The sequence below is a fragment of the Pholcus phalangioides genome, unplaced genomic scaffold, assembly GCF_987345545.1.
Source record: "Pholcus phalangioides strain wild (caught in Gottingen) unplaced genomic scaffold, Ppha-v1.0 ptg000024l_1, whole genome shotgun sequence".
NCBI lineage: Eukaryota > Metazoa > Arthropoda > Arachnida > Araneae > Pholcidae > Pholcus > Pholcus phalangioides.
The window spans coordinates 32,684,102-32,699,947 of NW_028301616.1; the positions used below are offsets into that span (position 1 = coordinate 32,684,102).

General features: G+C 37.2%; 1 protein-coding gene and 1 non-coding gene across 2 annotated transcripts in view; both read left to right on the forward strand.

Moving 5' to 3' along the window:
* The window catches only part of Nos (Nitric oxide synthase), a 156,058-nt gene that overhangs the window by 118,215 nt on the left and 21,997 nt on the right, over positions 1–15,846 (forward strand). The window contains exons 5-11 of the mRNA XM_089250494.1: positions 521–612; positions 815–956; positions 3,383–3,522; positions 7,113–7,287; positions 8,696–8,797; positions 9,720–9,914; positions 10,634–10,731. Coding sequence (XP_089106620.1) covers positions 521–612; positions 815–956; positions 3,383–3,522; positions 7,113–7,287; positions 8,696–8,797; positions 9,720–9,914; positions 10,634–10,731 — 944 coding nt within the window. The remainder of the gene's footprint in view (positions 1–520; positions 613–814; positions 957–3,382; positions 3,523–7,112; positions 7,288–8,695; positions 8,798–9,719; positions 9,915–10,633; positions 10,732–15,846) is intronic.
* Positions 14,082–14,155, forward strand: TRNAI-AAU (transfer RNA isoleucine (anticodon AAU)). The gene has a single exon. It is a non-coding gene; the product is annotated as a tRNA-Ile (tRNA).

A 15,846-nucleotide genomic window follows, 5' to 3' on the forward strand; every position in this document is an offset into this window, starting at 1 on the left:
ATCACCGAGTGTAACAGAGCTTGGGTGTCTCTCGGTTCCTGTCACTACCACCTGTTGTCGAACTGTGTAACTTCATTTTAAAATTCTGTGTAATTATATATGTTACTGCTAAAGCCCGAAGTGCGGCCGGTTCGTGAATTGGCCAAGAGTTTTGACCAAAGTCCGAATTGCAGAAATGATTCGCACTTTGGCCGGAGATCCCTGGCCAAATCTTTCACCAACAACTTTCTAATTGGGTTTTGGGGCACACAGGGAACTGCATAAAAAGTTATTTTTTTTTATTTTAATAACTATACAACCCTTTGAAACATGAATGCCATATCAGAGTCATACTATACGTTACTTGAAAAACTTTTTCTAACTGGAAGTATAACCTTTATAGAACCAACGGTACGCCAGTGAAATGCCATACCCCCCGTTTGCTATACACTTTGTATAGATTCTCGAGTAACCGATTAGAGCTACATAAAACGTATGTTTTATCATAATGAACTTCCACAGTAATCATAAACGTTTTCAGGTATTCGATGCTCGTTACGTAACCACGGCCAAAGAAATGTTCCACGCCTTGTGCAACCACATAAAATACGGGACAAACAAAGGGAATATAAGGTGAGTTTCATGTCGGTTTAATAATTACATGCATTTCTATTATATTAAATTGGAATAAACTACACAAGCATACACAAGATGAACTGAGCGCGTATATGTATAAAACATCGAGGTTTTCCACCATTGCACGCCTTATTCTGCGTGCGTATTGTAAAACTCCGTAACATAATATTTCATAATGCGTCGTAATTTTCACACACAGGTCGGCAATTACGATATTTCCTCAGCGAACAGATGGACTCCATGATTTCCGAGTGTGGAATAGCCAACTGATAATGTACGCGGGATACGCAAAAGAAGACGGATCTATTCACGGTGATCCCGCCAATTTGACTTTCACTGAAGTGAGTTTAGTGGCTCTCAAACTCTTGATGATTTCATTCAAAAAAATGGTTCCCAAACTGTGGGTCACGAAAGATTTCTTAAGATTCAAAACCTTTTAATCACTTGCCTGTGATGGGCTCATAATTTTTTTTCTACACAGAGAAAAAAATGTCATAGTTTTTTTTTACTTTTTCATTCTATTCATATGATTGGCCGGGATTACACTATAAAAGTTTAATAAAAGATCCCTTACAAAACTTTTAAAAAAACAGCCAATATTGGGCAAACAACCAGCCTGCCGGTCGACATTAATTTCAACTTTTTAGTTATATCTTCTCAAGTATAAAAATGAAAGTGAGTCTTCTTATTGCCTTTTAATATTCAACTGCATCAATTCATATAGTTTTTTAAATTAATAATGACTCATAAATTACACTGAAATAGATACGCAGCTTTAATTGGACAGACAGATTAAAGTTAAAAAAAAATCGAAATACAATGAAAAAAATTTTCTATTTCATATCTACAATTGGATTTGTAAATCTTCCGTGAATTTCTGAGCCAGTCGACATCTTGATTACCGTCAATACGAGTTGTATATCTCTTATAGAGAGGGCGATAGCACGTGATTTGATAGACTTCATAATATTTTCATAACATCGGTGTCTTCCCCGCAGGTCAAATTTAGTGAATTAATGCCTATTTATAAAGTATTTTACGAATACTAATTGTTTTATTGTAAGTTGCATATTTTTAGAGCATATTTTGCCACTTTTTTAGTGCATATAATCCGGGCTCTAATAATGACTTTCACATGCCTAAGCTGACTATAATTCACCGAGAACAATAAGGAAAAATAACGATCTCAAATCGAGTCATCACCAGTTGTAGTCGAAAGCTGCTAAACATAAAGAAAAATAGATTATTATACCTCAAAAATCATTAAAGCGTTGCCGTTGGGTTGAAAATGAAGGTCTACGGACGAAACAACTTTAATGAGTGCAAATAACAAATTTATTTGCCCTCAATGAAGTGATTCTCAAAACGTGTGTCGCGGCTCCAGGAGGCGTTGTCGATATCACGTCGCAAACCTCCGTCAGAGGCGTCTCGACGAGTCGGCGTAGTGTGTGTGTGATTTGTACTTTTTTTTCAGTGGTTTGAAGTGATTTTTTTCAAGAGAGTTGTGGATGAATCAAGCTTAGGCACAGGTGCGAAGGGTGTAATCACAAAAGGGGATAAAAATATTTTTTGATTACATTTTGACAAATATTAGTCAGACAGAGAACGTCTAACATTCAGACATTGAACCATCTGGCCCGGGATTTTGACAAACTCCCCCCCCCCCTCCAAGCAAGAAGGGTGGTGTAGGTGAATCTCGTGTCCTGGAAACTAGACCGCAAGGGGGGGGGGGGCGTTGCGCTAAATTCTTCTTTCATTAATTAATTCAAAATTATATAAAGGAGACATAATGCATGCTTACCCGGCTGAAAAGTGTAACTAGTTGAGGTCCGGGGTAGACAACCGGTTTTTAGCCTTTATAACTCTCAACCCTTAAGTGCCTTCTGGAACATTCGCAATTTTTTAACTGGGGAACGGACACTATTGTCCAAAAATTTATTGTCAAATGCCTTTTTTTTATGACCATGAAATAGTAGTTTGATAGTCATTCTCTCGCGCTAATGTGAACTTGGCGGGTACCGGGGTACCCATGGTGCCTATTTCGACCATTTTTAGTGCTTAAACTTCCGGGCTCTATTTATTACTACTATTTTTTTTCATATCGCTTTAGTCATTAAACGGTGCCAAACTGGCTAAAACAATTGCCTCCAAATTTCAGTTCAAAATATTGCCATCTTGAGGTTTCGCACGTCAAGTGAATATTTATAAAGGAGTCCCCCTCCCATCTTTTAATATGGTGAAAAACTGTGCTCTATTGGAAATATCATTAGAATATTATTTAACCATTGATTTGATTGTATCTGCCAACCTATGCTAGTGCGGAATTTTACATATCTTTAATACTTAATTTTTCGCAAATTTTCATAAAATTACATTTTTTTAACATCTTGCGCTCATGATAAAATAGCACGACATCAATGGAATTGAATGACATTGGTTCTCAAAATAAGAAAAAAACTTTTAAGTTTGTATAATGATGAAGGAAATTGAGATTTTATTGGCTCAATCTTATTTCAAATTGAATTCTTAATTTTGAAATTAATTTTTTTTATTATTATTAATATACCTTATGAATTTTTAAAATAATGTATTTACAAAATTCTGGGACTCCCTGTATTTTTGCGTTACACTTGTCTTCTGCATGTGGTTAACGCGACGGATTCAGTGCGTATCCATGCCCATTTGTATCTTGTTTGGAGAATTTTCATCATGGATTCGTTATAATACGGAGAATTTGTTTTAATTTATTAATTTTTGTATTTGATAGCTGTGCCTGAAGCTGGGATGGAAAAGCAAAGGAAGCAAGTGGGATGTTCTGCCACTTGTTCTGTCTGCTAATGGACACGATCCTCAGCTGTTCGAGCTACCGGAAGATTTGATCCTCAGAGTTCCCATCACTCACCCGAAGTAAGGCAGGAGTATACTACTACTACTCGACCCTACACAGAAATATACTAGCGATTAATATACAAACAATAACACACCAATAAAAACATAAATTAAACAAAGACACAAAATACACACATACACTACATGCACTATGTAACGCCAAGGGACTTTAAGAGCCTTTCCTTCCAGCAGGCCCACATAATTTTTATAATTGATTTTTCTCCTTCGGCAACAGCGCTTTTAAGAGTTAGATATACAAGTATTTTACTATTACAGGGTGTAACTAAACTGATGGGCAGAACTGCGAGGGGGTGATAGAACTTACGAAAACAAACAACTTTTACCATATAATGTGGGGTCGGAAAGCAAGCTGCAAGCCGCGAGGGGGCGCTTTCTCTGGAGTGGATGAAACGTTGTTTTTCGCGGGACCCGTCATTCAACAGGGAAAAGTTGTTCGTGTTTTGGCAAGTTCTATCACCCCTTGCAGTTCTGACATCAGTTTAGCTACACCGTGGATATATGTTTTTTGGATTTGTGTACTGATATAATAATTTGTTTCATATCACTGTACGATATCTGTGTTTTGATCATATAAAAGATATTGTAATCTGTATTTCTATTGCTGTAATTATTAGAGTAGATGAAGTTCATTATTTTTGGGGTGTGATGGCCCAATTATCGACAAAATTCTCCATAAATTTAAGCTTGCCGCATAGATCATGGAGATGAGAGAACGTAAGACGTTGCAAATTATCACCAAACCTATCGCCAATTTTTTTTCTAAAACGGCCAAAACTCACCCTTAGTAAAAATAAATGAATTACTTATTGATATTTGAAATAATTTTTCATCTATATACACATTTCAGTAAAGATCATGAATTCAAGTTATCAAGTTAATCTTGTTGAAAAAAATGAAGAGAATTTTTATATTTTATAAAAATTTGTATTGCCAAAAATACGAGTCATATGGTCATCTCACTCATAATCTCTGCAACATCCGAAAATATACAAATGCAAAGGCCACTACAGGCAAAATGCCTAAAGAGGTGGCTAAAAAAACATGGCCCATGAAAAATATTGATATATCTATAGTACAGCAACCCAGAAAGTACCGATTATTACGAAAAACTAATGATTATGATTAAGTATGCCCTACAGAATAAGATGAGGTTAAAAACAGTATCAAGTTAAGCGGTGTATAGGCAGTGGGTCTCGAAGGCATGATTTGTGGACCTCGAAGCTTTTTGCGGTTGCCCTCCGACGAAAAAGTTTACATGGTTATAGAATTTACATAAATGCTGAAGAGAAACCTCCATGAAAAGATACGTTCTAAAATTGATGAAAGAAGAAATTTCAAAATATATTACCTTCGGAAAACATTTAAGAACTAATGAGAGAGTGATGAGAAATAATCTCAGTAGTCAATAAGGATTCGTATTTAATGAGAAAATAATTTCAGAAGTGATGAGAAATAATTGCAGAAGTGATGAGAAATAATTGCAGAAGTGATAGGAAATAATTGCAGAAGTGATGAGAAATAATCTCAGTAAAATCAATAAGGATTCATATTTAATGAGAAAATAATTTCAGAATTAAGGTAAATGTAAAAATAATTTCAGAATTAAGGAAAATGTGAAAATAATGACAGAATTAATTAAAATTTGTATGCAAGGAAAAATGTAATTTCTCAGAATTATTAAAAATTCCCATTGTTTTTCGGAATTAATGAAAATTCGTTTTGAATGAAAAAAGTAATTTAAGAATTAATGAAAATTTTCATATTGAAATGTGAAAAATAATTTCAGAATTAATGAAAATTCATAACGAATATTAAAATAATTTTAGAATCAATGAAAAGTCATATTGAGTGAAATTTTTAAGCATCTAGCATATTTTGGCAATTTTTAGGAACAATCGGTAAATATTTTGGCGATAATTAGCGATGCTTCCACATTTACTTTGCATTCGCATTGCGAGAAAATCATGTTTGAAAATCGCGCGGAAATTCCGACCGATAAAAATGACGAGATTTCAGCTCTCGACTCTTGCTGCCGTCTATTGACACTTTTATAACTCTACTTTCGTTATTCCGCTATTCAATAGATGGCAGCACTAGTATCGCATATTTTCCGATGGGAAATACAGCGCGTTAAATTCAGTGTTCAAATTATAAATAATGCAATGCACGGAAGCTATCAAGCGATATTTTTGAAGTTTTCAAAACAAAAATGAATTTCCCGAGCCATGAACGAAATGTTTGAATCCTGCTGTCCATTTGTTCTATAGTATTCTTTATTTCCGAAATTATGAACATGGGATTATGTGCAGGGCCGCTCTCACCAGCAGCAGGGCCCGGTACGAATATAAGACGGGACCAGAGGCGTGCTAACAACTTCGATGCTTTGATAGAAATTATTCTAGCATGTATCAAAATTATGAATTAATCGAAGAAAATTCGGAATTAATCCAGAAAATTCAGAATTAATCAAAGAAAATTCGGAATTAATCCAGAAAATTCAGAATTAATCAAAGAAAATTCGGAATTAATCCAGAAAATTCAGAATTAATCAAAGAAAATTCAGAATTAATCAAAGAAAATTCAGAATTAATCAAAGAAATAATCCCCCTCCCCACCCCCGTAACTGATAAAAATTCAGAATAAATTGAAGAAATAGTTCTATGATATTGATGCAAAATTTAGAATTCATGAAAGGAAAAATTCCATGATTTATGAAAATTTAGAATAATGCCGTAGTTGATGAATATTCAGAATAATTCCGGAGTTGATGAATACTCAGAATATAATGCCATAGTTGATGAATATTCAGAATAATGTCGGAGTTGATGAATATTCAGAATATATATGTATAATGTCGGAGTTTATGAATATTCAAAATATTGCCGGAGTTGATAAATATTGAGAATAATTCCGATGATGAATATTCAGAATAATGCCGGAGTTGATGAAAATTCAGAATAAATTGAAGAAATAGTTCTATGATATTGATGAAAATTCAGAATAAATTGAAGAAATAGTTCTATGATATTGATGAAAATTCAGAATAAATTGAAGAAATAGTTCTATGATATTGATGAAAATTCAGAATAAATTGAAGAAATAGTTCTATGATATTGATGAAAATTCAGAATTCATGAAAGGAATAATTCCATGATTGATAAAAATTCAGAATATATATATATATATAATGAATATTCAAAATATTGCCGGAGTTGATAAATATTGAGAATAATTCCGATGATAAATATTGAGAATAATTCCGATGATAAATATTGAGAATAATTCCGATGATAAATATTCAGAATAATGCTTGAGTTGATGAATATTTTCAAAACTAATGCCCTGGAGTTGATGAAAACTCAGAATTAATGAAAGAAATAATTTCATAATTCAGAATAAATGAAAAAATAATTTCATAATTCAGAATAAATGAAAAAATAATTCAATAATATTGGTGAAAATTCAAATTTATTATCTATATAATTCCATAATTGACGAGTGAACAAAGGGCCTTTTTGCGCCATTGAGAACTGAGATAATAACTGATAACCTCTTGGTATGACTAACACTGATATTTTTCGTTTCAGGTACAGTTGGTTCGAGGATCTGGACCTCCAATGGTACGCACTGCCAGCAGTCTCGAGCATGTTGTTCGATGTCGGTGGCATCGAATTTCCCGCAGCTCCGTTCAACGGATGGTACATGGTAACCGAAATAGGATCGCGTGATTTGTGTGACACTCATCGTTTCAATATCCTAGAGGTATTTAGAAAAAAAAGAAAAGGACTATTTCTGACTCTATACATATCGGTGACCATATTTCATCGAGATAAATACGGGACACGTAACCAATTGCAAACGGTCCCAACATTAAAAAAAGACGGGATATATAGAACGCTTTGAATGTACAGAAATGCTCTACAATTCCTGCACCAGTGGTTGCACGGACCCTTTGCGGTGAAGTTTCAACCGTGGGTATATATCGCGGGTTAATCGAGTGCTCTAAGAATGCCTCACGGGCCACTTGATCGATCTGAAAATGTGAAGAGGGCCAATTGATCGATCAGAAAATGGTCAGCGGGACTCTTGACTGATCTAAAAATGGCCAGTGGGACTCCTTAGTGATCTGAAAATGTGCAGCGGGCCACTTGAGTAATCTAGAGATATGCCGAGGGTCACTTAAATGATCGATAAATGTGCCATGGCCCGCTTAAATGATGCGGAACTGTGCCGTAGTGATTTGTATATATGCTGCGGGCAACTTGAATGATCTCAAAATATGCCGCGGGCGACTTGAGCGATTTGTAATTACTCCGCAAAACATTTAAATGATCTGGGAATATGTCACGGGCCACTCAAGTGATGTGAAATTACACCGGGTTTCACATAAGTGATCGAAAAATGTGACACTTATTTCACTTTTATAAAATTAGGTTTGAGGTCACGGGCCACATTTTCCTCTCGGGCCATGGGTTGAGCATGTATGATTTGGGGAACGGGGGGGAAAGGCACATTTTGAGTGAGGACCTTGTTCTCGGATTCCGTTGTCTTAGCTGTAAAGATGTCACTGGTTGCATAGCCCCCATTTCATGCAGCAGGGCCTATGGACTGAGATCTTCGTCGGGGCAACTAGTTCCAGATTTTTCACTTTTTATTTCTATAGTTGCTTTATAGTTTGAAAACAACAAAAAAGTTATGAGGAAATCCTCCCGGGATTCCCAGGGAAGGGCTCTGTCATCCCTACCAGAGGAGGGGGTCATATAATACGCTGTAGGAATCAATACCGATGCAGAAATAGTTTTTACATTGGGAATGCGAATTTACCGCAAATTTACATACGGGCGGGGCATCAGAAATAATCCCATCTCTAAGTATAATACGATTGTGTTATGCATAATAATATTTTTCCCATTTGAATTTAATATAATTTTCTGATCGTGTTTCTTCAAAATCATTGACCAGAAATTTCACGGAATATTCAATTTGATTAGATATCTCTTTGTAATCAAATTTATTTGCGAGAACTAAATTATGAAGCCATAAGAATTTATGTAAATTTTTTTCTTCTGTCTAAAAGTATGCTGACGAGAGGTGAAGCGAAATTATGGAAATTACATAATTTGCACAAAAATAAATGTCAAATTTTTTTTTTTCACCCCAAAATTTTCAGGAAGTAGCTTCAAGGATGGGAGTAAATACGAAAGCACCATCGACATTATGGAAGGACCGGGTCGTTATTGAGGTTAATTTTGCGGTTCTTCACAGCTTTCAGGTACACGCTTGTCATTTGATTGAATTTTAATGATTTTTTTAAATTGATGTCAAACTCGTTTATTACGACATTCAAGATTCCACGAAAAAACCTACGATTTTGTCGTTATAAAACCGAAGCGTTGTTACAACCGAGGTTTTCAAGTCGTTTTTTTTTTTTGACGAAAGATATAATTAGAAGCAATCAAATATTTTCATTTCCTTGTGGTTGCGTTTACCATATTTGAACGATAAAAATACCGGATTTGGGATAATTGATACGGGATAATCGTCGATTCTCGCCAAATACATCGCCAAGTGTAAACTTGCCAAATATTGCCCTTGGTGAGAAATGCAGTATTACGGCAAGTCTGTTAAAGTGTATTTCACACGAGAAAAAAATGTACTAACATGTAAAATGAATATTTGTAATAATAGTCGAAAAAACGCAATTTATGAATTATGCAAATTACTTGCATATTCTTAATTCTAGTAAAGATTAGGAAAGGAAAAACGGGAAATTTTTCTATGAGGAAAAAGTCGGGAATAGCCATTTACGGAAATGTTTGTTATAGTGGTCATGTCAATGAGCAAGTCGGAACGTCAAACATGAAATAAATCTTCTTTTTCAACGTATGAATAGAAAAGTAGACGAACAGTCCTTGGCTGTAATCACCTCTAATTTTAAGAATTTCTTGAGAAAATGCCATTGAAACCGAAACAAAAAAAGATAGGAAAATTTGTCTTTATATCCGAAGTGGATGAGTTTTAATCAACATTATAAGCAAGATTTACATGAAAATTATTCTGTAAGGGGATCAGTCCGGACTGTCAATTATTGACGTTCATAGGTCATTCTTCCAGAGTTTGTGAATGTAATTGATAATTTTTAAATTAATTGCCAATTTTTTTCAATTAGTTGACATTTTCATTCGTTGTCATAGAAAGCCAACGTGACCATCGTCGATCACCACACGGCGTCCGAATCCTTCATGAAGCATTGGGAAAGTGAGCTCAGGGTACGAGGTGGTTGTCCAGCGGATTGGGTGTGGATCGTACCTCCTCTGAGCGGCAGCTTGACCCCCGTCTTCCATCAGGAAATGCTCTACTACAATTTGAAACCCAGTTACGAGTATCAGGTGGCGTATATTCATCATTGATGCATTAACTACCAAATATCAGTCAGGCTGGCCAACCGCACTGTGCCATGAAATAAAATGAACAATTAAATGAAATTAAAATTCACGATGTTTTACAAATTTGTAAATATGTAATTTAAAAATTTAAAAAAAAAATTGAAAGAATTGGTATATTTTTTAAATGCTGATTTTTTTTGGTAAAGTTCTTCCCACGAAGGGGAAGGCGCAGTTTAATTCCAAAATATTTTGTGTTAAAGGGGAAAAGAAGCAGGTCAAATTTTTGTCGATAGAGGGCGCAAAAGCAAATCCCAGAATTCTGGACCTGAGCCTTTCGTCAATCTCTTCTGCGTCCGAAAGTTTCGCAAATCCTCAGCTAGATGAGGTAAAACGACTTCACCAATAGTGCCCCCCCCCCCAAAGGCAATATCATAATGCCAGTATCAGACATATTCAGAAATGAGCAGTCAATCGTATACCCTGAATTTTATTTCATTTGAATGTTTCCAGTTATTTGCTTTTATAAAGTATCCTCTATCGACAAAAAGTTAAACTAAACAACCCTCCCACCCCCTTTCTGTGAATAATGTTTTCAAAAAACACATTTAGAGACCAATTTCTCCAATTTTTATAACGCAGCCGCTAAAGTCTGGTCGCATATATATTTAAATAACACAAATTTGTGCATTAAGAGAATATTATGCCTATTTTTTTTATTGCAGGATCCGCCGTGGAAGACTCATATATGGGAAAAAGACCGAGATTTCACAAATGGTCCGAGGACACCGTCGAAGAAACTCCGCTTCAAAGAGGTCGCCAGGTCTGAATTATTTTTGCAATTTTCAAAAGCAATTATCAAACATAAATGGGTGATGTTTGATTGAAAAAAATAAATAAACGGGGGAAAAAGGACCCCAAATACGGCCCGTCACTAAAGAAAAAAGTTGCCAAATTTTTGGTAAAAATATTTTAAAAAATTCCAATGGGGGGGGGAACCATTAAATGGCTCTCTAACCGAACATGCACTTCATACACATTCCTCTACGGAATTTATAACGAATTGGCACATGTTGGAATGTGCGTGTCCGTGTTGTGACCCTAACGTAAAGTTGGTTTCTGCCTTGTTCTTGTTATTTATGTGTAGTCTTGTTTGTCATGTGTGTAGTGCTGCCACCTGCCATCAATTTTTCTATCTATGAGTGAAGTGTAGTGCTTGAACAATTGTATCGTTGTGTATTCCTGTTGCTCACTGTTTTTCGAGACTTTTTAACTGCAGGGATCAGCTAACATCCGTGCCTCGAAGTTGGGAACCACAGAAAACCAACTTCCGCCGATCACGACGGTGGGGTTCGAACCCGGGTCCTCTTGATGCGAATCCGTCAAATAAACTGCTAATGAAAAACTATTTAAAAGCATTAAAAGGCTGTTCAAGTATTACGTCAGCAAGTTTTTTTTTGCCATTTTTGACACCCCCCCTCCTGTAAGCAAAAGTCAGCAAAACTCTGACCTTCCCCATGTCAGCAAACTTTCGTCAGCTCTGTCCCCTACCTCGTAATGCATATTGCCATATTGGTAGGATCAGAGACGTACCTTCGGGGACGGGGGGGGGGGGGTCGTGACCCATCTCCCCCCCCCCATGTCGGGGCCCATCTTCCCCAGAGAATCAGAAATTTATTTTTTGAATGCAAAAAATATATTTTAAATTAAAATAATTTTGAAATAAGATACCTTTGTATGTGTTATTTTGATCAACTTCTATTAATTCCAATGCTATTTGAAGGCTTAAGAAACTCACTGCGACCCACCTTCTAAGCCGTATATGCTAAATCCTTGGACGACGGGCCAAATGCGGCCCTCGGGGTTATCTGATGTGGCCCACCACCTCAAACCTAATTTTGCAAGTAACAAAGCGGCACGTTTATAGATCGCTTAAAAGTGACGACCCACGGCACAGTTCCAGAATACTTAAGCGATGCGTGTGACATTCAGAGATCCTTTGAGTGGCATGTGGAACAGTTTTGGAGAACTTGAGTGGCTAACCAGTGCGGTTCTACATAAGTTAAGTTACCCGCGGGATAATTACGGGTCATTTGAGTGATGCTTGATGCGGTTCGAGAGGACCCCGGGCGCCCATCCGGTGCGGCTGCCGTTAAATCTCACTCTGGGTGTTTCCATAGTTACAATATTACTAGATGACAATACGTCCCGTATTTCCTCGGACAGTCCCGGTTTTTTTCGTATTTTCAACGAAGCCCTTGCCTTTTTTTGCTTCATTTTATTCTTCGAATCAACGATTAAAATTTTCTTCCCAACTCAGAAATTACATTACGATAATCACGATTACAAATAAGAATATTCATCTCACATATTTCTGTCATGTTTTTTTGATTCACTGCAATACGCAGTAGCGCTTCATTTCCCGCGATTGGCGACTTGTCCGTGATTTTGGCACGAGTTAGCAATTTCGCTTACTTTTGGAATCATTTTTTGGCGATAATAGGCAGTGTCCCGTATTTTCCTTTATTTCGAAGTCCCGTATTTCCTTGGGATATGGTCAGACTGAATAGTGCGCTTTTTATTCCCTCCATGTATAAAATTATTTAAAGATAACAGATGGCGCTACTAACATATGCGGTTTCTTTTAGTTTATGTTTTTATGTTTAATGATAGATGTCGCCACTGTTGAAAATACAGCAGATTTATATCTGTACTGTAAAGTGATGCCTCGGTTAACGAATATTATTATGGGGTTGTTACTACCTCGGCTAATGAATATTTTTGGCACGGAATTTTTCAGACCCGTTTCATTGAAGGAGCGCGAAATTACCGTATTTTTACCATACGTTAATAATGTCTAAGTTATGTTTTGGGTAATACAGTATTACCCAAAACATAACTTAGACATTATTAACGCAGGGCCCCCCCATGAAGAGAAAAAGTACCTCATCAGAAAAACGAGAAGTAATTGAATTTTGGAGGTAGGGTTTCATCTCTCCATCGTGACCCAACCCCTCGGGGTAATGTTCTTGTAATGTAATGTTTCTCCCATGAGACAGAACCTGGGCGATGTCTGGCTCTACAGGTATGGCTTCGGAAAAATCACTTGGCCCGGGGAGGGGGGGGGGCATGATGTTGAGGTGATTATATTAGCCCCTTGATGTTATTGCCTTCTCAATAGAACACTAATATCAACAATAACTAATCGCTTTTATTCATTAATTAAATTAGTGTTTGGACAATCGACACCAAATACTGGTAGGGTGGGTTGTCGGGAATGGATGTCAACACTCACCATACCGTGTCTAGGATACCGGGATATCAATGATAGAGGGAATAAAATGCTGTATTTCATTCATTCCCATCACCTGCTTATTCTAAATGATGGCGTACAGCAACATATCTATTCTACGATGCTCAAGGAAGCCCGGACATCACACTAATAAGCCGATAATCGGCTAGATAATCGGTAGATAATCGGTTCTCTAGCCTGACAGTCCCCCCCCCCCCTCCGTGCAACCTTTACGTGCCTGAGGCTACACTTGAAATTTTTTTGTTGGGCAGTGCGCAGTATTGTTCAAATTTATTGTCGAATGGCTATCTCAAATGTTATTTTTCTATGACCATGAGACAGCGGTTTAATATTCATTATTGGTGCAAATGCGAGCCTGGCGTGCACCATGTTACTGGGGAGTAGCGAAACTTCGTTTTAGAGGGCCGAGAAGCTGTTTTCGCACCGGGCCGCAAAAATAATTAAGCCCGCTCCTGGACATGACCCACAGAGAGAACGATTGCTACCGCAGGGACTCCCACATGTCGTGGGGTTAGCGCACCAACATTTCGGTGTGTTTAAACGAGGCTGCTGTTCGGAATAAATTGTAATTTCGGCAATAAATTGTAGGTCCCGGTCTAATTATCCCTCGTGTGCAGAAAATGACCTTGATGCGACAAAAATTATCAATATTTCAATCAGAGCGTGCAACTTATTCTTGCTTCTATGACTTTAAAAGCATGTACTAAGATAATTATTGATTTCTTAACTTCTTGTGGAAAATTATCATTTCCCCTTGGATATTTTATCTGATTGGCCAAAATTCACTACAAAATAATCGCGGATAAACAAGCGTACTGATAATTGCAAATTATATCTATTTTGGCATTGCGTCAAACCATGGCCCGTTAGCTCAGTTGGTTAGAGCGTCGTGCTAATAACGCGAAGGTCGTGGGTTCGATCCCCCCACGGGCCAAACCTGTGTTTTTTCTCCTTGCACTTATAACCATATTTCCTCGAGTGAAATACGGGATATCGGAATCCCCCCCCCCTTAATACAGTAAATCGCTAGTTATCACCAAAAACGATGCCGAAGCAGTGTCGTCTTAACGCTTAGGTCCACCCGGGCATCTCAGAATAATGAAAAGTAGTTGAATTTTTCGAGAATTTGCCCAGCTAAGCGTCAGAAAAATGACTTGGCCCCAGGGCTCATGATGCTCTTAAGACGGCCCCGTGCCGAAGATGAGCAAAGTTGCCAAGTATACGAAAATTGCCAGAAATTCACTGTATTTCGCAGTGAATTGAAATGCCTTTCTCTACGAAAACAAAAGAAAATCTTTCAACTTTACAAATATGCAATACCGAATAGTTGTCATATTAAAATTTAAGAATGGATAAATAATTATGGTCAAAATAATTTTGATCAATAATTTGGGTTATCAGATTCGAAAACTGAGAAAGGACGATGCGTGTGCGCATCCGCGGTAATGTCACTTTTTCCAAGTTTCACAACAGATGGCGTCACTCTCTTGATCAGTAAAAAACCGGCCACAACAATAATTTTTCCCAACTAAAAGAGTCGCTAAAAAAAAGCAAAAGCAGAAAAATTTGTGGGACTTTCGACGGCTATTTATGGTCAATGGAAAAAAAAATTTCCTCCAGGAAAAAAGAAAAATAATTTCGAATTTTCCAAAACGTGGGAGGACGCTTGAAATTATCTCAAAATGGGGGGGGGGGGGGTGGTGGTGTCTGGTATATAACTATGGTGACCATACGTCCCGTATTTCCCGGGACAGTCCCGGTATTTTCTGTTTTTTTGGCTGTCCCGACTTTTTGGCAAAAGTGTCCCGGTTTTTCCCGTATTTTACACGAAGCCTACTTGAATTTTTATTCTTTATTGAAGTCAAAGATTGACATTATTTTTCAACTCATAAATTATTTTACGATAATTACAACTATATATGAGAATATTAATCTCCCACATTAGTCTTGAACGTTTGTTTTCCGTGGAATACATTTTAATCCACTACAATTCGCAGCGATGCATCATTTCCCCGCCATTGTGATTTTTCGTAATTTCAACAATATTTGGCAACTTTGTCTGGCATTGTTTTTGGCGATAATTAGCGATGTCCCGTATTTCCCCGTATTTTAAATCCCAATGTCCCGTATTTCTCTCGAGGAAATATGGTCAGCCTATATATAACCCCAATGAGGTTGTAATTCCCTGGGAGGTCATTCAAGTATTACGGCAGCATCGGGGGGGGGGGGAAAGGTTCCGGATTTGCTGACTTTTGATGACAAATGGGGAGGGGGTTTGAAGGTTGCTTACGTCATCAATCACCCTCTTTGAAGATGTGAAATATTCTAAGCTGCTGACGAAATTTTGTTGACAAGGGGGGCAAGGCCGTCTTAAGAGCATCGTGGGCCCCCGGGCCAAGTGATTATTCTGAGGCCCTATCAGGCAATTCTTGAAAATTTAAACCATATTTCGTTTCTGTGAGGCCCTTTTTCTCTTGAGGTGCCCGGGTGGGCCCATGCTTTAAGACGGCACTGAAGGGGGAGAGGGGGTCAAAAGTGGCTAAAAATCTGCTTACGTAATTCTTGAATGGCCCCTTGTCATTCACTGCTCCATGATAAAACCCACATTTTTTCGGAAAAAAAAAG